This window comes from Telopea speciosissima, chromosome 10 (genome assembly GCF_018873765.1).
Source record: "Telopea speciosissima isolate NSW1024214 ecotype Mountain lineage chromosome 10, Tspe_v1, whole genome shotgun sequence".
Taxonomy (NCBI): domain Eukaryota; kingdom Viridiplantae; phylum Streptophyta; class Magnoliopsida; order Proteales; family Proteaceae; genus Telopea; species Telopea speciosissima.
Window position 1 is genome coordinate 55,419,937 of NC_057925.1, and position 21,696 is coordinate 55,441,632.

The following is a 21,696-nucleotide window of genomic DNA, read 5'->3' on the forward strand; positions in this document are numbered from 1 at the left end:
GGCTGGTCTTCCTGTCCTACAAAGCTAGAGGCTGTTTAGCGTTACTTACTCTTGTATGGGATGGTTAGGTTATCTGGTGTTGTGTGTCTTTGTCTTGGGTTGGGGGAAGGCGGAATGTCCCCCGCTGTATTCTTTATTATTTGATCCTGATTTTAATAAAAGCTTAGGGGCCAGCCCAAGTCCCAGGTAAAATTCGGGTGGAAAAAAAAAAAAAAAAAAGAAAGCAAATCTCATTTGGTTCAAGTAAATTAGAAATAAAAATTTGAAGAATATAAGGTTTCAGCCACAAAGTCATTTATCCTTTACGGATTCCAACGTAGTTAAATCACTCTTTTTTTTCCCCCTACTTTTCGTATTTCTCCATTATTATTATTATTGCCACTATAATTTTCTGCTCCATACTCTTTCTATTTTCTTTTTCTTCAAACCCAAGGTCATTTCTCTCAGTTAATCACCTCAGCCTATTCTTTTGACTTCTAAACCTAATGCTAAACCTTCTCATCTCAAAATCTAAGCTACATCTCTCCTAACCTAGCTGCAGTAGCCTCTTTTATTCTTCATAATTTATCTAATAATCAGAACCTGAACCAGAAGAGCCTAGCTGTCCTCGTAAAAAAAAAAAAATTAAGCCCTAATTTTTTTATTCTCTCCCCAATTCACCATCTCTGCTTTGTAGTTCAACACTTCAACCATATGATTTGAGTTGCATAGGCATTAGTGCATCATTGTGTTGTATGATTGATGTATACTGTTAAAACTAAAGGTCAAATTTTATAACATCAGCAACACACAAGGAGGTGAATGTTGCAAAGAAACAAAGATATACATAAGTTGAATAGATGAACAATTACATAAACTAGTAAGATGCCAGCACATTCAAAAAGACATGTTGCATCCACAAAATTCAGATAAAGCACAATAACAAAGTCACCAAGCATATTGCTTGATGTGCTATATAAATTGGTGTAAACATTTCCACATATACAAGGGGCATTATACTAGTCTTTTTACAATTACTCCAATCATGAGACCAACGCATGATTCTCAGCCACTTCTGAGTTTACTACGCTACTTGCTGACCAAAAAATTGACCTCGAAAAAGAGGGAAAAAATTCAATAAAACGGTCCTTCCTCTGTTAGCCTGAAACAGATATTAATAAAGGGCAGCTTTGTAGAAAGATGCTGTGGAGAAAAGAATAGTTTAAGGTACAAAAGAATGTATGTGGAATAAGAAGATACACACAAATAATGGAAATCTAAAGAGGGTCTATAAACTCATAATTATTATATTATATCAAACTCTAACCTGGAAACCCAGTGAGATAATTTCTTTCTCCACTGCATTAGCAACAGACCTTGGGAAATAGATACAGAAAAAAAGAGAGGAAAAAAAAAAGAATTAATAGACCCAACCAAAGAAGCAAGGGGAACAACTGCCAAAAAAAAAAGCCATCAGAAAAGGTAAGCTAATAAAAGACAAACCTCAACATGTCAAGAATACTTGGCCAACTAGAGTACAACTTCTCCCCATGTCTCTAAGAGCAATGTCACAAGTTTTAAAAAAGAAAAAAAATAAGATAATATGATTTCAAACTGTATAAACAAAAATCACTAAAATATGATATGTCACTTGGAAACCAAACTACCTCCAATACATGCTGCAAAATCTTCAATGAACCAATGCGGACATCAAGATTTTGGTTAGAGAAATAAAGGACACATAATGGAGATATGACAGCACATTCAAATGATCCTAATTCCATATCTGTGCTTTCCATCTGAAAAAGCAAACAAAATGAGAAGAATCAGTGGATGACAATTAGCCTTATGTTAAACCTCCAATATCATGAGAATGTGGACTCCCAGACATAAAAGATTAGTTCTCACTTGATTATCTTCATGACGACGTCTAGAGAGCGTAGAGCTCTGAAATTTGTCAGAACCTAAGACAGCACAGATTGATTGATCGAATGCATCAAGTGCCAAATTCCGAAATTGCTGATTATTATGTTCTGCCAGCTGAAAAACATTATCATTAAGTATAAAAAGATATAAAATGTTACAATCACATCTTAACAGAAGACTTATCAGATTCATTATCACCTCAAGGAGATGGCCAACAACTTGATCCCACAAGGGCTCCACTCCTGGTAATATAGTAGATAAATTCAGCAAAAGAAAATGATTGAATCATAGCCCAAGCCGGAACAGTATCTGGTTTCATGGAGTTTCAGAGATCCAATATGTAGATGCATAGTTTATACAAATATATTAGTTTGAGCCTTGATTGTAAATTTGCAAACCCAAATCAAATAATGTTACCATTATAAAGCACACAAATGGAAGGCATCAAGGACCAATAAAATAAAGAAGCACTGCATACCATAAATGCATTCAATTAATGGGACCATTTATCTTTTAGGTATACTTCTGTTTGACGTACAAGGAAAAAGTATGGTATGCTAAATTCAAACGCTTTTAAGAACATTCCGAGACATGTATGATGACTGTAGCTTGTAGTGATTCTGATTGGGACTGCAAAAGGGAAATGAAAGAAAAGTGTAGCATGCGTGCCAATTTTGGTGGCTAATGAAAGAAAGGACAGAAATATTAACTGTCGTTGCATCCCTAATAACTTATCCAAGAACCAGGGGGTCTTTTATCTTTTGGCCACAGAACAAGTTCATGTAGTCAACCAAATAGTTCAGTTAAGGAATGGATGATATTTATAAATATACATGTGTATTGATTATTTAGAGAATCTAAAATACAAAGCTGATCTAGAATTATAGCTCCGGTATAGTAACAACAATATAGAAGAGCCCAAAAGTCCAAATGAGCCCACTGTCATTTACTCTTTAGTAGGACTTGTGGCAACCCATGGGCAACAGGAGGAAAGGATCATGTTCTTGTGGCCAAATTTCCTGAGATCTATTTTTGTCTTATTATAGTAGATTTCTCATATGCCCACACATCACCTCCTGTGTCAAGATAACACAGGAAGACCGCTAGACACCTGTTTGACAATGTCGTGCATCTCTTGCATATAAGCTGCTCAACATGGTGTGATAGCATTCTTTAACATACTCCTACTATAATGTTTCCGTTGTGTCTTAAATTTCTTGCAAATTGCTACCTTTGACTTGCTTTACTAACATTTTTTTATTTTATTTTGACTAACCATCGACTTGGTTTGTCACCTGTACAATACGATTTCATCCAAACACACAGTGGTATGAGAATAGAAAATACACCTCCACGGTTTTAACGTCAAAATGACATAAAGTTAAGGATCCATCCGCATTTAGGAGGAACTTGAGGTGTTCTCTTCTGGAGACATCAAATATATTTTGAGCATAAATGGTCAACTAAATTTATATAGCTAAGGATATCTGGATTTTAGGGTCTTCCAAATCCAATAAATTCTGTTTATGTGTAGACACGACTAGAATTGTGAACAAAGAGGACCATAAGCCTTATCATGAAGAGAACAATGTCTCAGTTGAGATAAATGTTACCCCACAACCAAAACATGGTGTGATAGCATTCTTAACATGCTCCTACTATAATGTTTCCTTTCTGTCGTAAATTTCTTGCAAATTGCTACCTTTGACTTGCTTTACTAACATTTTTTTTTTAATTTTGACTAACCATCGACTTGGTTTGTCACCTGTACAATACGATTTCTTCCAAACACACAGTGGTATGAGAATAGAAAATACACCTCCACGGTTTTAACGTCAAAATGACAAAGTTAAGGATCCATCCGCATTTAGGAGGAACTTGAGGTGTTCTCTTCTGGAGACATCAAATATATTTTGAGCATAAATGGTCAACTAAATTTATATAGCTGAGGATATCTGGATTTTAGGGTCTTCCAAATCCAATAAATTCTGTTTATGTGTAGACACGACTAGAATTGTGAACAAAGAGGACCATAAGCCTTATCATAAAGAGAACAATGTCTCAGTTGAGATAAACGTTACCCCACAACCAAAACCAGATAAATAGTAGCGTGGAGAAAAAAAGATGAACAACGAAAGGTGTTAGAACAGAATATAGCTCCCATACACATATCCAAGTTAACTTATTTTTTGCTTTCATGTGACGAGTATCCAAACCTCCTTCATGAGTTGCTTTTTCCTATCATCCACATTGCCAAAACATCTTTGCACGAGTTCTTCAATTCTTCTGTTGTAATCTTAACTTTCCAGTCATAACATGTCTGGCCCATTTGGCTAGAAAAGAACTCCACAAGTTATCCACAAGTTTATCTATACAGAGAATTAGAGGGGGTGATGGTGTCTGGATTACGGACCCAGAGGGGGTTCAGGCAGAGGCGGTGCAGCATTTCTCTGATATTTTTTCCTCTCAGGGCTGCCTGGTGGACGAGGGCCTGCTATCTCTGATCCCCAGGGTCGTTTCGGATGCTGATAATACAGCGCTTCTTGTGCTGCCTTCGATGGAAGAGGTCAAAGGGGCAGTCTTCTCGCTGTCTTGTGATAGTGCACCAGGCCCTGATGGCTTTTCAGGGTATTTCTTCACGTCATGCTGGGATGTGGTGGGTAAGGATGTTTGGGCAGCAGTCCAAGATTTTTTTGATGGAGGGGAGCTACCCAGGAGCTTCACTTCCGCCAACTTGGTGCTCATTCCTAAAAAGGAGAACCCTGAGGTAATGTCTGATCTTCGGCCAATTAATCTATACAATTTTGCTTATAAAATTATTGCCAAGATCTTTGCATCCAGGCTGGCAGGTATCCTCCCTTCGTTAGTGGTGGAGGAGCAAGGGGCTTTCGTGCAGGGTAGAAGCATACATGAAAATATCTCCTTGGTCCAAGAGGTGGCCCAAGACATCAACAGGAAAACTAGGGGTGGCAATGAGTTACTAAAGCTTGACATGGCAAAAGCCTATGATCGGGTGGAATGGAAGTTTCTTTGGCAGGTTCTCTCTAGCTTTGGTTTTAGCGATGGCTGGATCAGCTTAATCAAGAAGATGGTGATTAACTATTGGTTCTCTACAGTACTGGGGGGCAAACAGGCGAGCTTCTTCAAGTCTACTAGAGGTGTGAGGCAAGGGGATCCTCTATCCCCAGCTCTCTTTATCCTTGAAGAGGAGGTTCTCAGCAGGGGCATTAAAAATCTCTTTGCAAAAGGGCACGCGTCTTTTTTCAAGCTTCCGAGAGGGTAACCAGGGGTTTCTCATAGCCCTTTTGCAGATGATACTATTATCTTCTCTAGGGCGCTGAAGGGCTCACTTAAGCAGATCATGGGGTTTCTCAGCAGATATGAAGGTTTCTCGGGGCAGCTTATCAATAGACAAAAGAGTTGTTTTGTGCTGAGCGACAAGGCGGTTCCAGCTAGGGTCCGCATGGTAAAGGAAATAACAGGGTTCCCGTGGAAGTCCCTGCCTATCACCTACTTGGGTGCTCCACTCCACTCGGGAAGGCTGAAGATTTGTTTGTTTGATGGGTTGGTGGAAAAGATTAGATGCAAAGTTGCAGGCTGGCAGGGAAGGTTACTATCCGCAGGCGGCAGGATCACCCTTTTAAAACATGTGCTCTCCTCCATCCCTGTACATGTCCTGGCTACGTTAGTCCCGCCTAAAGCGGTCACTCGGAGAATCTACGGTGTCTTTGCTGATTTCCTGTGGGGCAGTTCTGAGTGGGGAAAACGGAAGCACTGGGTTGGTTGGCATAAGGTCTGCAGGCCGCTTGAGGAGAGTGAGTTAGGGATTAGGTTGCTGGAGGACGTAGGCCTCTCCCTCAGGCTCAAGGGGCTGTGGAGAGTTCTAGCGGAGAGATCCCTGTGGACTGATTTCTTTAAGGCCAAATTTTTTAAGAATCAACATGTTGCTTTATCTGAGTCGTCAGGGGCTGGTTCGAAGTCCTGGAGGGACACGTTGGCTTATAAGGACCTGCTGTTGAATAACTCCAGATGGTTACTGGGGACAGGTAACATTCTCTTCTGGCTGGATAACTGGACCGGTTTGGGCCCGTTGATAGACACTGTGGACAATGGGTTTCTGGTTGACTTGGGGTTGCGGGTTAGGGATGCCATTTGTAAAGATGGGTCCTGGAGATAGGATGTCCTGGACAGCATTTATTCAAGTGCAATTAGAGAACGTATTGCGTCAGGCACCTTTTTCCTATCAGATAGTGAGGACTGCTTAGTCTGGACCCGATCAAGTAATGGCTTGTTCTCTACCAAGGCTGTTTGGAATGAGGTACGGTGTGGGACCCCAACGGTAACCTATGCAAAGTGGATCTAGAACAGTACTCTCCCGGTGAAAGTGGGTTTCTTCTCCTGGCAGCTCTTGAACGGAAAGATTCCTACTGATGACTCCTTGATGTCGCTGAGCATCCCGCTGGCTTCAAAGTGTTGCTGTTGTGGTAGACCTCGGAGTGAGATGACAGACCATTGCCTCGTTGCTGGGGGCACAGCGTCCAAAGTCTGGGGTTACTTCTCACGTATTTTTGACATTGTTCTCCTTTCTACTCAGGATGCCAGAAGCCGGGTCTTACATTGGCAGGGGTTAGCGGGCTGCCACTGCCTCAATGCATTTATCACAGGGATTCTGCCATCCCGAATCATATGGGAACTTTGGAAGGAAAGAAACAACAAAAGGCACGAGGAAAAGAGACGGACAGCTAGCTGCATAATTGATCGTATCAAGTCGTGGGTGAAGGAATTACCCCTACCTGCCAAGGTAGGTGCTCACGGTTCGGTGAGGGATGGTTTGCTTCTTCAGTGCTTTGGTTTGGCGGCTCCATCCCCTAGGGGGAAACGTCCTATTCCTGTTTATTGGTGCCCCCCTTTTGCCTCGGTGAAGCTAAATGTGGATGGAGCGTGTCGCGGTAACCCTGGTATGGGCAGCGGGGGAGGGATCATCAGGGATCGATATGGGGAAGTTTTGGCTGCTTTCTCTAACTTTTATGGCCCGTGCACTAACTCGTTGGCGGAATTGAGGGCACTGAGGGATGGGTTGAATCTGTGCAAGGCGATGGACCTAATGGATGTGGTGGTTAATTCGGATTCAGAGACTACGGTCAGGGTGGTTAACTTGAGGAGGTGCAGGATGTGGGAAGGATGGTACATTTTCACGGAGACTGTAGACTTAGTTGCTTCCACGCGGGCTCATGTGTCCTTTGCCTTCCGCGAGAGCAACAGGGCAGCGGACTGGCTGGCCAATCTCTCTTGTGATACAGAAATTTCAGCAAGCTTTCAACCTGGGAGCCTGCCTTTGGGAGGCCTTCTCAGAATCCTTTGGGAGGCCTTCTCAGAATCCTTTGTGAGGACAAGGCAGGTTTGCCTGTCCTGAGAGGATAGTGGTTGTGGTTCAAGCGTTTGTAAGGGTTGGTAAGGCTGTCTTGAGTGGTGTGTCCTCTTGGAGTCGTGGGTTGGGGTAAGGTGGAATGTCCCCCCCTATATTCTTTATTATTTGTTCAGATTTCTAATAAAAGCTTAGGGGCCAGCCCGGATCCCAGGTAATATTCAGGTTTAAAAAAAAAAAAAAAAAAAAAGTTTATCAATACAAAAACTCTGGTGCTACCAACCGCATACTCTTGAACCAATACAACACCAGTTCTAACGCATTCTTTCTTGTCAACTAACCAGATCTCCATGAGTTTCCATGCCTATCATCCACATTGCAAAAACATTGGTGGTCCAATTGGACCAATTCAATTTTTACAAAGGGATTTAACCTGGCTCCAGTCCTACGCAGGGATCCAGGAGGAGTGGGTTGGAAATGGTCCTAACCTTTGGCAATTTTTTCACTCCATCTTCTCTTTTAACTTTTAATTGATCCCAACTTTCTACTAAAAGAATGGTAGGCCCATCCTTCTGCTTGGAGAAAATTCCATCACTCTACCAATAAAAGCTCTTATGCTTCCAGTCACGTGCTCTTGAGCCAGGCCTAGGCTGGTTTAACATGATGAGTCTATTATCAGATATTATTCTCAACAACGTTTCTTGCATGCAATTCAGGTACTTTTCTTTACCATCAACAAATGAAAGAAGTCCATCAAACCTTACTACCAAGATCAGAGGATCTTCACTATTCAACCATGTGAAACTCACATCCTCCATGAGTGAGTTGATCATTGATGCTTCTAGACAACCTTGCTTCTCATCAGCACCCCTTGAACAATTGGCCGGTAAGTTCTGCGGCACAACATTCCAAATTCATCATAAGAAAGACTAATGCTTAGAATGATCCACCAGCTTAAATTCTGATACACAAGCTTACTTGACGCAAATGCTACAATATATTCGAAAAGTATGTCACATTCACTGCCCCCATCATGGTTTGAGGTATCGGTATTGTATCGCCCGTATCGAGCGATACGTACCGGTTTTGCTAGTGGCCAATCCCAATACCGTATCGGTGACACGGTACGGACAAGGGGTAAAACAGTTAAAACTTTTGTTTTTTTAAGGGAAATCAGGGGATTGTCCGTTACGGTCAATCCATGCTGATACTGTATCGGTATCATATCAGTTTTGCAGTTGACCAATACCCGATCCGATGCCATGCACTAAACCATGGCTCCCATCAATTTAGCACCCTAAATGTGGCTTCAGATTGACCAAAAAATATATAAGGCTTCAGAGAGTTTAGAACCCTATATCCCAAGATAATCATTTGCCAGAGGGTTAAAAAACTCGGAATCAGGATCCAGATCAGTCCCGGCCGATTCCGATCTGGAACGGATTGGAATCAGTCAGGATCGGTGAGTAATCAGTCAGAATCGGCCCATTATTGCACTAACCCTAGTTTCCATATAGGGATCGGCCAGAATCAGGATCACCCTCGGCCGATTTTGATCCAAATTGGCTGTTCTGATCCCAATTTTTAATACACTGATTCACTGGCCACTCTGCTATGTCCTAGATTATTCAATCAGATTTCAGCTCAACGATCATCCCATTGACAAAGAGAAGATTGAACTTTCCTCCAATAAACATTTCAAACCAGGATCAAGGGAGCAAATTGACTCCGTCTAAATCAGTAACAATGACCTAAATAAAAGGTCATAGTTTTGAAATCAAGCATCCATTATACTTTCCAAAATCATTGATAATCAATGGGAAACCACTTGTAGATACACTAGACATGACCATTTTGCACACAACAAATCTACTTTCTTTAGTCAATATACATATACTGATAGAATGAAGAGATAGGAAATTGGCATGCCTATGTCAACAACTAACCAAGCCTGAAAAGCCCCCAGCTGAGATGAATTTTTTTTTTCAGGGAAAACTAGTTTTTTAGAACATTCAGTGTACAAACTTAGGTCTGTTCTCCAAATAGTCTTCAAACACAGTAATTTCTTGTCCTTCCGACTTTGAAGAGATACCTCACAAAGTCAAAAGTTCAATTAAAGATTATTAGGTTATGACAATCTTCCAAAAGGCTCACTATTTCTTTTTTATGAATAAGACAAATAGGGTGTTACTACTTGTCAGTATAAGATAGTTCATATACCAACTAGTTTCTTGATGCTGAGGAACAGTGCAATAAAAGAAACACATTAGAACTGAGATGTTACTTTTGATATTTACTAGAAGATTCAACTTAGTTAACCTAATGGAAGGATGCAGAAAATTATCAAGGAATAGTAAAGAAATAAACTATATTCTTGTCGTGCAATCAATCAATTCTTCTCTTTTTTGGTACACACTATTGACCATTTGATGCTGCAATTTAGACAATGGGGTCTAAATGAGATGGAAATGTCAAGAAATTATTGATTCTGTTCAACCATAAGTAAAAATGTAATGAGTTACAGGTTAACTGATGAGCATGTAGTGAGATATTACTTTCTAAAAGAAAATTCTAGAAGCTCAAATTTGAATACATACTGTGGAGGTTATTTACAAGAATTGATATCATTCTTTCCACAGAAAAACTAATGTTTCCAACTTGTTGACTTGAAGTTTGTCCGAAACCACTAGAATTTCCAGGCATGTATTGATTTGATAACTGACATAGTGCCGAAAGAAGTGACTTTACAGCAGATATGTTCATCAGTGCTGAGCTCTCAAAAAGCTTCTCAAACAGAAAACAGGTCATTTATTAGAAAATGCACATAAAAACTTTGCATGAATAGAAGTTCAAATGTCTCTTTGCTCACCTGAGAATTCAAGGAAGAGAGGATGTTGAAGTCACTGTACAGACCAGATGATTCTCTTGTAAGCTTTGGCACAGAAGTAGAGACCTCCTATAAACATATAAAGGAAGATGGCATAAGCAGCTCTGGAGGAGGAAAACCCAAGAACCATTCAATTAACTCCTCTACTTTAGAAATTTAAAATAGTAAGAAATTGTATTAAAAAATGTAAAAAGAAGACAAGAGAGGGAACTTCCCAATAAAAAAAAGGCCACACCCAAGGGCATTAAAGCAGGTCAAAGAAGACCCGTGAAAAAAAGTTGCTGCCACCATAGCAAATATTTTCTGAGTTAATTGGACACTTAAAATCTGAGAAGCCAGCCCCTTCAAACTCCTATGGAAAGAGCAACACAAAATTTCCCTTAAACAGCCCCTAGAGGCGAGATGAACTCGTCATAAGAAACCCTGCCATTACTTTCTCTCCAGAGAAGGAAGGGAAGAATCCTCCATAGCACTCATCCTTACTGCATGAGGTTTATAGTCTCAACCAAGACTATCACATAATATTGATTAGAGATGGATTAACATGCTTACAGCCTTACACGCTCCTTAATCGCCCTTCCATGACGGGTATCGTTTGTATTTTAATTTAGTCAGAGTTGTCTTGTCATATGTGGTGTTTAATGACTTACTAATGAATTCAGGTTGGAATTCAGTTTACTACCTGCATAGACACAACCTTTGTACAAAATTGATTTAATCATCAATTTAGAGGATATGGTTGCAACCCTGAAACTGACCGCAGTCAAGGTACAGATAGAGGTGAGGGTGAAGATGATGGAAGTTTGGTCATTGTTAGAGTATCACCACTTCCAAGCAATAAGTAGCATGTAGGTTAAGCAGTTTAGGGATGTCATGGGCTCCTTTGCATGTGCAGCTCCAGAGCCTGGAGAGGATGAGACAAATCCAGGTAGTGATTAGATTATGGTTTGGATGTCAAATGTCATTATACAAAGATGAATTGCCAAGCCAGAAAATTATGATTTTAGAAAATCATGGATGGCAGTTAATCCTCATATGAAGTAAGGGGGGGGGGGATCTAATAAAGAGGGGAAAGGCACTTGAAATGGAGATAATAAAGCGGACACAAATTTCCTCCCAAGACATGCAGTGGAAAATCCAAGAAACTTGAAATTCATGATCAAACCCAAGACTATTTAGACAAAAAGAACATAAATACATTAACATAGGTTTCATCCAGCATTAACAATCCATTCCATAATATGTTGGATGTCTAGGATGATGTCAAAGCTCCCAACTTTAAGTGCAACAAATAAAAAAAAAAAAAAAGCACTTAAGCCCAAGCTTTTAGATTTTGTTTTCTATGAGAGTATAAGTGTAGTGGGGCATCTTTTGATTGCTAAAGGTGGCAGGTAGACAGGATGGCAGTTTAGAAGGGATTCTCCCGTGACTGAACATCTGTTTTGGATTTTCAGGTTTATTTATCCCTCTTCTTCTTGTTCATGTTTTTCCCTTCTTCCTTTTATCCCTTTAAGAGCTTACAATGATCTTGAGATGTGTATTTCTCTGACATCAGATTTTTTTTATTCTAAAACGATTCTCTTACAACTGTTGAAAACTGCCTTAAGAAGGATGGTGTTTGAGTGTTTCCCACATTACCTCAATAGTTGCATGAGGAGAATGGATTGCTCGATCAAGGGCAGCAAGGGTTTCCAGTACCTACAAATGATTGTCATAAGAAATTAAATAAGAAACATTGAGCTTTTGCATAATGGATTTATTAAGTGCATCAACATACCAAAACCCACGACGGTCCCAACACATTATGTAATCGATGAGCTACGTTGAAAAGAGTTCTCAAGGCCTACATTACATAAACAATTGGAACCAATTATACGTCAGCAACAGACCACCACATTTTCAGATATCAAACCAGAACATAAAAAGCAAATTTGGTCAAAAGTTAACTCATTAGTTAAAGTAATCAAATAATAAAGATGAATGGGATCTATCATGAACAGATTGTAACTCAATACCTGCACATTCTTGGGGGTGAGGACAATGCTATCTCTTTGATCGACTAAAGATTCAGAACGCTTTGAACTAGGAGATAGTAAAACACTGCTGAAAGCTCAAAAAACAAGCCAATAATGCAAAACAACTCAGTTGGATAAACTCATGAAAATGAGGCAGCCACCATAACATTTTCCAGGCAAAAGAATATTCAAGGGACAGTACAAATATAACTGGATATAAAGAAAAATATCAGACTTCCCAGCAAACATCAGAGCAGACGGTATGAAAAATAAATCAGGATTAGATCAAATAATTTCCCTTCAGGGTTCATCTAGCTGGAAAATTCAGCAAAAACATTCAAGAATAATCTGATATCCTTATTTGTTTCTAAGAGAGAAGTTTAACCATTTATTCCCTCCTCCAAATAACACATTTATTCTGACAGAGAGGAAGAAATGTACTGGAGTATCAACAAGCACCATACGCCAGAATATACAAATGGTAATGTTTATCTCTTACCCAAAACAAGTCACTTATGGATGCAACGTTGTGGATAATGTTGTTCAACTGATTCTCTACTCCCCCCCCCCCCCCTCCCTCCAATTCTCTTGTTAAGATGGTAACAACTCATTTCTGCTGTCTGTAATTCATAATGTTAAGTTAGTAATCTAGGTATGGTTCCTATTGTGTTATGTTTATTAATGAGGGTTACTTTAGGGATTTCAGTTTTACTTTGTTTCTTTGTTTTAGGTCGGTGGATATTGTAAGTGAAGATTATAAATATATTTTCCCTCCCACAGTTTGAGCAGGTATGGTTCCTATTGTGTTATGTTTATTAATGAGGGGTACTTTAGGGATTTCAGTTTTACTTTGTTTCTTTGTTTTAGGTCGGTGGATATTGTAAGTGAAGAACTGAAGATTATAAATATATTTTTCCTCCCACAGTTTGAGCAGGTTACTCACTTCTCAAACCATAGGTAGCATTGTTTCCATTTCTCCTCTCCATTGATATCTGTCTCTTCTTCTTCGTATTCTCTGAGTTGTTAGGGTTTAATGCTTTGACAATGTTTCATGGTATCAGAGCATTAAGGTCCAACAATTCAATCTCTTTTTTATCTTGAGAGTCCCCTTTGGATTCTCCATTGTGGTCCACAGCAACCTATGCTGTATTTTATTTTTTGAAACCCTAGTTGATTACACAATGAAGAACTAGGGTCTCCTGCTACTTTGAAGATTATGAAGATTATATGCTCCATCGACATCTGAATATTATGAAGATTATATCCCTTGCTATCATGAAGAATATGAGCTCCATCAACATCACAATTTTCCTCTTTAATTGAAGCTGCGGTACCCCTGTTTTGTCGGGTTTTTGTTGCAGTTTTGATCTTCAATTAATCCTAATCTGGCCACCTTATTATCTCAATTGTCTCAGGCATCATTGCCTTCTTTATATTGATCCTTCGACTGCAATTGCTGGCAGATCCACACCTCCATCAACAACTAATTTAAGATTTTCAGATTGCTGGGTTTCTCCTCTCTGAAAATGTCTGATGGCAAGTTTTTCTGGAATATCTCTAGCTCTGGCAGTGAAGTTTATCTGAAGTTTTAGGACATTCAAAGCCCTTCATTTACTGGTCACTAGACCTAATTTGTTGGCCGATATCAGCCTTTGGTTCACTGGGATTCAATCCATTTTTTTCTTTCTGAGATAATCTTTTGTTTCAGGATTATCGGCCTGCATTGTTGATTCTGCCCTGGTTCTTACTGCTGGCCTGAGCTGCTAACGCTTCGGTGATACTTGGTGTTATTGGTAATCTGCTGATATATTGGTACCTTCTTGCTGGTACTCCTTGAGGCTACCACTTGCTGTTCACTGTGAAGATTAGTTGTTGTTTAATCATCATCGCTGAGTATAAACCTCCTACAGACAATGTCAATGTTCAGATAACTCTATAGAAGTTATCTGGTGCTTCCAATTATCTTCTCTGGGCTCAAGCTCTCAGCGTTTATATCACAGACAAAAGGAAGATGGATATTCTGACTAAGCCCCCGCCTGCTACTAATGCTTCTGACTATACGGAATAGCAGTCTGAAAATGCTACATTATTGTGTTGACTGTGGAATAGTATGGAGCCGTCTGTAGCTGCCAATGTCATGTTTCATACCACATCCAAGGGTGTTTCTGATGAACTCAAAGAAAGCTTTTCCGAAGACAAAAACATGTCCAGGGTAATCGATCTGTATGATAAATTTTTCTCCTTCAAGCAGAATGGAAAGTCTGTTGGAGATTATTACAGCACTCTTAAAGGAATGTGGGAGGAACTCAATGTCTATCAGCCTCTCTCCGCTGACATTAATGTCCTTAAATCTCAACGGGCTGAGTTTCTTGTTGCTAAGTTCCTCTCTGGATTAGACTCTGAACTTCAGCCAGTCAAGAGTCAGATATAAGCTGGGGAGAAGATCCCTCCATAAATGAGGTCTATTGTAGAATTCAGTGAGTTGTATCTCCTCTGGTCAAACCTGACTCCACTCCCTCAACCAAGGATAATTCGACCTAATCGCTACTAGTGGTGATCGTGGTCCTGGTAATGGTGCCTCTAGCAGAGGTCGTGGACGTGGCAATCTACCTTCTGATACTTTTGTTTGCTGGTGTGGTGTACTCACTGTGGTTGCCCTAATCACACCATTGATAAATGTTGGCTGAAGCATGGCAAGCCCCAGTGGGCACAACAACAATTTCCAATACTACTGTTGCTAACGGAAATAATGAAGTGGTGCCTCCTACTGACACTAGTAATGGACCTTCACCAGGCGGTAGTGCCTCCTCACATGCTGATATGATCAATCAACTTCTCAAACGAGTTCAGCAACTTGAGACATCCTCTTCTACATCCACAACTACATTAGCTCATTCAGGTTTACCTACATGTGTTACTTCTTCATCCCCTACTCCCTGGGTCATTGACTCCGATGCATCCACCCACATAACTGGTAAGTGTTAGTCGAGACTATGTAAGCCTCGGTAATAGCGCTAGCTAGCGCTAATACCGAGATAGTTAGGGGTAGTTTAGGTATTATGTTTTGTTTCTTTTATTTTTCTATTATGTCCCTTGGTTATTCTAAGTGATTATATATTGAATGGAGTGGGAGCTCTAACATTAAGTTGAGACTCCCAATGTTACACAGACATATTGTCTCTCACTGTCCACTCCCTCTTCTCCTTTTCTCTCCTTTCTTATTATTTACATGGTATCAGAGCAAGATCCCTAGGCACTGGTACAACTTCCCTAGTATCTTGTCTTCTCTCTTTCAAGGTTTCAATCATGATTGATTGATTCATATCAGTTCGAGTTTGTGGTTTCATTCGTTTTTTGCTTAAAGGGGTGCAGCACCCAATGCTGTTTTTGGGACAGTTAAGAGACTAGTTCATATTTCAAGATTAAGAACTAGGTCTCTCTTTTTGGTGGTGATTGGTTTATGAAGTGAAGACTGCATTGAAGTTCCAGATTCAGATATTGGAGATCAACTTTTCATCAGGGTGTTGTTTCTTTTTATTTTCCTATTATGTCCCTTGGTTACTCTAAGTGATTATGTATTGAATGAAGTGGGAGCTCAACATTAAGTTGAGACTCCCAAGGTTACATAGATCTATCGTATCTCACTGTTCTCTCCCTTTTCTCTTATTATTTACAATATCATTTGTTTACTCCATTTCAGCAATCTGATTCTCCATAGCAAGTTGCTCTTGCCAATGGTTCTCTCACTACTTTGATGTTGTTTCTTCTACTACAACATCTGCTACCTCCACTAGCATTTCTCCCCCCCCCTTACATTGGCATTATCGACTAGGACACCTTTCGTTATCCAAGCTACAACATTTGATTCCTAGTTGCAAGTCTATTTCCCTGCTTGAGTGTGAAGCTTGTGAGTTTGGCAAGCATCACCGTACTGTTTTTTCCGTCACGTAGTGAGTCTAGAAGTCAGTCTTTGTTTGATTTAGCTCATCATGACATTTGGGGCCCATGTCGGGTCAAGAGTCAATCCAGTTTTTATTATTTTGTGTCCATTATTGATGATCATTCGCGCATGACATGGTTGTATCTTTTGAAAGATCGTTCTGAGTTTGTGTTTGTATTCAAACAATTTTATACTGAAATAAAGGTTCAATTTGGTGTTTATTTGAAAGTTTTGCATACTGATAATGCTCTTGAAATTACCCAAAATGCGATTTCTTCTTTTTGTTCTGACAATGGCATAATTCACCAGACCAGCTATTCTTACACACCTCAACAAAATGGTGTGGCAGAACATAAAAACCACCATTTGTTAGACATTGGTAGATCATTAATGTTCCATATGAATGTTCCAAAGATTTATTGGGGTGATGCTGTGTTTGTTTTTTTTATTAACCGGATGTCATCCTCTGTCCTTCATAATCAAATTCCCTTTTCTGTTGTTTTTCCCCATCGATCCTCATTTAGTTTGCCTCCTCGCATTTTTGGTTGTCAAGGTTTTGTTCACAATCTTCGTCCTGGCCTTGATAAATTATCTCCTCGGTCCACCAAGTGTATTTTTTGGGGGTACTCCAGTACTCAGAAGGGTTACCAATGTTTTGACCCTATGACTCATTAGCAGTTTGCTAGTGCTGATATGTTTCCTTTTTTCTAAAAACATACCTGTGGTGGTTTGGTTTCTGATTTAGGCCCTGCTTCTTCTGGTCCACCATCTGTCCCTCAACTCATTCCCCTGGAGGATACAGCCCCTGCTACTCCTGCCACCATCTCCCACCCTCCTAGGGTACCTTTACAAGTATACAAGCACCACCCGAAGCAACAGACACCCGTTCCTGTCATCCCTCCGCTTCCACTGTCTCATTCTTTGCTTGAAGATCCTTCCACTGTCATTGATCTCTCAATTGCTCTTCCGAAAGGTACTCGTTCCTGTACTCAGAACTCCTTGGTTGCCTATCCATTTGATAATTATGTTTCTATTTCTCATTTTTCTTCTTCTCTCCGTACCTTTGCTCTTTCTCTCACCTCTCATTCCATTCCTACTCATTATAAGGATGCTTTGTCTCACCCTGGTTGGAAAACAACAATGGATGTGGAAATGGATGCCTTGCTTTCTCACACAATTTAGTCTTTGGTTGACCTACCTCCTGGCATAGTTCTAAAACTCGGCGAGATCTCGGAAAACTCGAGAATCTCGACCTGGTCAAGACAAGTTCTTTTACGAGACCCAAATCTGCATGGTTCCGGTAAACTCAACCGAAATTTCTATGAAATCTCGAAAATCTCGGTGAAATTTTGAAAATCCCGGATATCTCAACCTGCTTAGATGAAACTACTCTTGTTTCATCTCGAACACTATGATGTGGCACTCATATGTCATGCAGATGGGAAGACAATGCACATTGGTTCCATCGGACTATAAGTGGACTTGATCTAGCATGTCACAGTTCATATCAATAGACAGTCACAAACTCAAAATATTGTATTGTTGGGATATGAAAGACTATGGTGTCTATGACATATGTATTGTTTATTGTACTTGGGTGTCTATTTAATATGCATTGTTTACTCATCACTGTACTTTGTAGTTTTTACTTTAAGTCCTTAACTATTTCTTATATAATTATTCAATATTATGTGTCTTCATCCATTATTGCATAATTTACTTGTTTTATTTGCCCATTATGTCTCATAGCACTCAAACAATGTGTATAGGAAAATATTACAGAAGGATTCAACGTTTACTGCCAACCAAGGGAGCAAATCCAAAGCACAAAATTGGGTGTGTTTTTTTACAATTTGAAGATTTAAATATGTTTATTAAGCCTAAAACAAGCTTCTCTTAAAGTTTCAGAACCAACTATGGCCATTTTCCCACAGAAACATCAAACCGGAGAAAAAAAAAAAAAAAGCACTATCTCGCCGAGATCTCAAGAATCTCGACCTGGTCGAGACACCTTCTCGAGACGAGTTTTTAAACCTTGCTTCTTGGTAAGGATCTTGTTAAGTGTCGGTGGGTGTATACTAATAGTACAACCCTAATGGTTCAGTAGAGTGGTTGAAGGCTCTCCTGGTTGCTAAGGGCTACACTCAGACCTATGGGGTTGACTATTTTGAGACTTTTCCCCTATTACACCGTTAAATGTTGTGCGCATTCTGATTTCTTTGGCTGTCAATCTTGATTGGCCATTCTATCAGTTGGACATAAAGAATGCCTTTTTATATGGTGATTTGCAGGAGGAGGTTTATATGGAGCAACCTCTTAGGTATGTTGCTAAGGGGGAGGGCACTCAGAAAGTTTGCAGGTTGCACAAAGCCATTTATGGGCTTAAACAGTTCCCACGAGCATGGTTTGATAAGGTTAGCAAGGTTGTTGCTACATATGGGTTTTCTCAGTGTTACTTAAACCACTTTGTTTTTATAAGGGTATGGGTAGTTGGACTCAATCAGCCCTTTATGGCAAGGGAATAGTGAGCATGGTAAATGGGAGGAATTTTGGAATCAAACCCAAAATCAAGGATTGGGCGGAGGTGATTGAGGGTTACCTTAAATAATAAACCCAAATTTTCCTATAAAATAGGTTATAGTCCCAAGGGGAAGATATGGATAATGAATTACCCTCCCATCTCTTTTACCGAAGCCCAAAACCTACGTTCATTTTCCTCATCTTTACTTCTTTTCTTTCATTCCTCTTTGTCTTGCAAGTACAACACTCCAACGTCTTTCACCCTTCACTGGTATCTAAAGTTCAATGTTTGAAAACTCGCTTCGTTTTGGTATTTCGGATATTTCGGTCAAAATATTGTATTTTTTCTGTTATGTTTCGATAGGTCATTTCGGTGGGTTTTAGGCCATGTTAAGGCCTTAAACTTCATGGAAACCCATTTTAGGCTATATAAACACATGTAAATGTTCAAATTGCAAAAATAGTCACCCAAAGTGGTGTTTTGGATTTGCACCATTGATTGGCAATCGACGGTCGAATCCTAATGTATACCTTAGTTAAATACACATACAACATTGTTTAAGACTTTAAGTACTAGAGGACATAATAAATTAATAATTAATAAACAATTTAAACAAGTAAATTTACTTGAAAGTTGGAAACATAAAGTGAATGACTCATAACTTAAGTCATAATATTAAGTACAATAAGTCAATAACAACTTAACAAGATGATATCAATATGACAATATTCCCAATAGTCCAATACAAGTCAATTAGTCATTAAGTTACTCAAATGTTTACAAATATTCTAATAATAATTACTCCTCCGTCCAAGATCAATCCTACTCATAGTTCGATGGAGCCGACGTGCATTGTTCTCCGACTGTAGGACAAATGAATGCCACGTCATAGTCGTGGAGAAGAAACAACTGTAGTCATCCATAGTTGCCATGTAAATTACATCATCAACATGCTGAAGGTAACCTATCCTAAGATCTGGATCACCAAACTGTGAAGAACCACGACTACCCACTGATCCACTGTGATATGACAGCTCTGGGAGTATGTACGGGTACGGCTAGTGGGTTGGGTAGGAGAAGATGTCATCCACAAAAGACGATCCACTACATCCCTGTGAGTGGGAGTCGTACTCAAAACTGGGAATGGATGGAGAAGATATATGCTCCCCCCCCCCCATAAGTCAACTGCCCTTGGGCTTGTGAACAAAGGAGCAAAAAACACAAAAAGCAGAGACTCACGAGTTTCTGTCTTTTATATAAAGCAGATTTCAAAGGAATCTCGATATCTCGCGAAATGTAACTTTTGTCTCGAGATATCGTGAGATTATCGAAATATCGACCTAGTTTTTGTATTTTTTTCATTTCGCACCAGTGTTATGTTTTGGACAGGTCAAGATACATGAAATTCTCGAGATCTCGACCGAGTTTTAATGAGTTTTAGTGCTATGCTAAAGTCTTGTGTTGGGGGTTTATGTTGATGACATAATTGTTTCTGGTAATGATGTGTTTGGGATTGCACAGGTTACAACTTACTTGTAGCACCATTTTCAGAAGAAAGGCTTGGGTGCAATCTATTATTTTCTTGGCATTGAGGTTGTTCGCAGTAAGAAAGGCCTCAGTTTGTCTCAATGGAAATATGTTCTCGATCTTCTGAGTAAGACAGAGACGTTAGGCTATAAGCCTATAGATACCCCTATGGATCCTCATCTAAGCTTGGAGCTTCTAATGATAAGGAGTTCGAAGATAAGCATCAGTATCAAAGACTTGTTGGCAATCTTATATACATGGTTTAAAGTATCGACCGATATGATACGGACCGATATGTATCGGTATCGGTCGATACCGATACGTCTCTTTTTTTTTTTAAATGAACTGTCTCGAATTGTATCGAAATGTATCAACTGATACAGTCCGATACGATACGACCGATACGTATAGATACCATCGATATGTCTAGTAAGGGGTTCTGTGGGTGGTTTAATATGTATCAATATGTATCAATACGTATCGGCCGATACAGCTCTATACATACTGATACATTACCGATACATACCGATACGTACTGATACATACCGATACCATCGATACATTCCATAAAAAAGCCGTTTTCACTCACAGACTCGATATAACTCCTAATCTAACGAAAAAATGAAGGAAAACTCACAACCAAGAGTCAAAAATCTTGCATTTAATCTTGGTTTTCACACTTTTAAACTAAAAAACGAATCAAGGAGTGCTACAACATCATCCTTTGCATCATCCAATACTTTTCATGGCTATAGACGATTCCAACATGTAAGAAACCTCATCTTTTATAACAATTTCAATTTAATGCAATTGTACTGTTATACATTATTCACCATTTTAGTGTTTATGCATGAAACTTGTTATATATTGCTTATTTATATTGTTTTTTATTCCAAAAGTGTATTTCCATGTGTATTTTGATCATTTCTATGAGTATTTGTATTGTTAGATGCGTATCTTCAAAACAATACGATACGTCTCTTAAAATCACCCGACCGATACGATACCCGATATCGATCCTTTAAACCTTGCTTATATATCTTACTATTACTCGCCTTGATATCTCGATTGTTATTGGTGTGATTAGTCAGTTCATGCAAACACCTAAGCAAGCCTATTGGGAAGCAGCTTGTCGCATATTGAGGTACCTCAAAGGTGCTCCAAGGAAGGGACTTTTTTATTGTTGTCATGGTCACACTAGTATTGTTGGGTATTCTGATGGTGATTGGGCTGGCGTTGATGGAGATCGACGGTCCACTACAAGCTGTTCAGAAGCTAAGGCAGAGTATCAAGCTATGGCTCACACCGCTTCTGAATTGATGTGGCTTCGGTCATTTGTTCAGAAGCTTGGTTATTTTACCAACAGTCCAATGGAGATATTTTGCGATAACCAAGCTTCCATTTATATTGCTATAATCGTGTATCTCATGAGAGGATGAAGCATATTGAAGTTGATTGCCATTTTGTTTGGGACACAGTGATGAAGAAGTTGATCTCTACTCCGTTTGTTAACTCTCATAATCAACTTGGAGATTT

The 21,696-nt window shown here is 39.5% G+C and overlaps 1 protein-coding gene across 6 annotated transcripts in view; it reads right to left on the reverse strand.

Annotated features, from left to right (window-relative positions):
- LOC122641911 (protein MON2 homolog) overlaps nucleotides 1–21,696 on the reverse strand; it is a 127,160-nt gene that overhangs the window by 50,784 nt on the left and 54,680 nt on the right. For 3 of the 6 annotated variants that reach the window (XM_043835239.1, XM_043835240.1, XM_043835238.1), the window contains exons 19-28: nucleotides 12,173–12,260; nucleotides 11,935–12,000; nucleotides 11,796–11,855; nucleotides 10,140–10,226; nucleotides 9,868–10,054; nucleotides 2,104–2,147; nucleotides 1,888–2,019; nucleotides 1,647–1,778; nucleotides 1,483–1,535; nucleotides 1,307–1,355 (exon numbers count right to left, since the gene is read on the reverse strand). In XM_043835239.1, the coding sequence (XP_043691174.1) occupies nucleotides 1,307–1,355; nucleotides 1,483–1,535; nucleotides 1,647–1,778; nucleotides 1,888–2,019; nucleotides 2,104–2,147; nucleotides 9,868–10,054; nucleotides 10,140–10,226; nucleotides 11,796–11,855; nucleotides 11,935–12,000; nucleotides 12,173–12,260 (898 nt within the window). Of the gene's footprint in view, nucleotides 1–1,306; nucleotides 1,356–1,482; nucleotides 1,536–1,646; nucleotides 1,784–1,887; nucleotides 2,020–2,103; nucleotides 2,148–9,867; nucleotides 10,055–10,139; nucleotides 10,227–11,795; nucleotides 11,856–11,934; nucleotides 12,001–12,172; nucleotides 12,261–21,696 lie in introns of all 6 variants that reach the window. The other 3 variants (XM_043835242.1, XM_043835241.1, XM_043835243.1) reach the window with 2 other exon arrangements.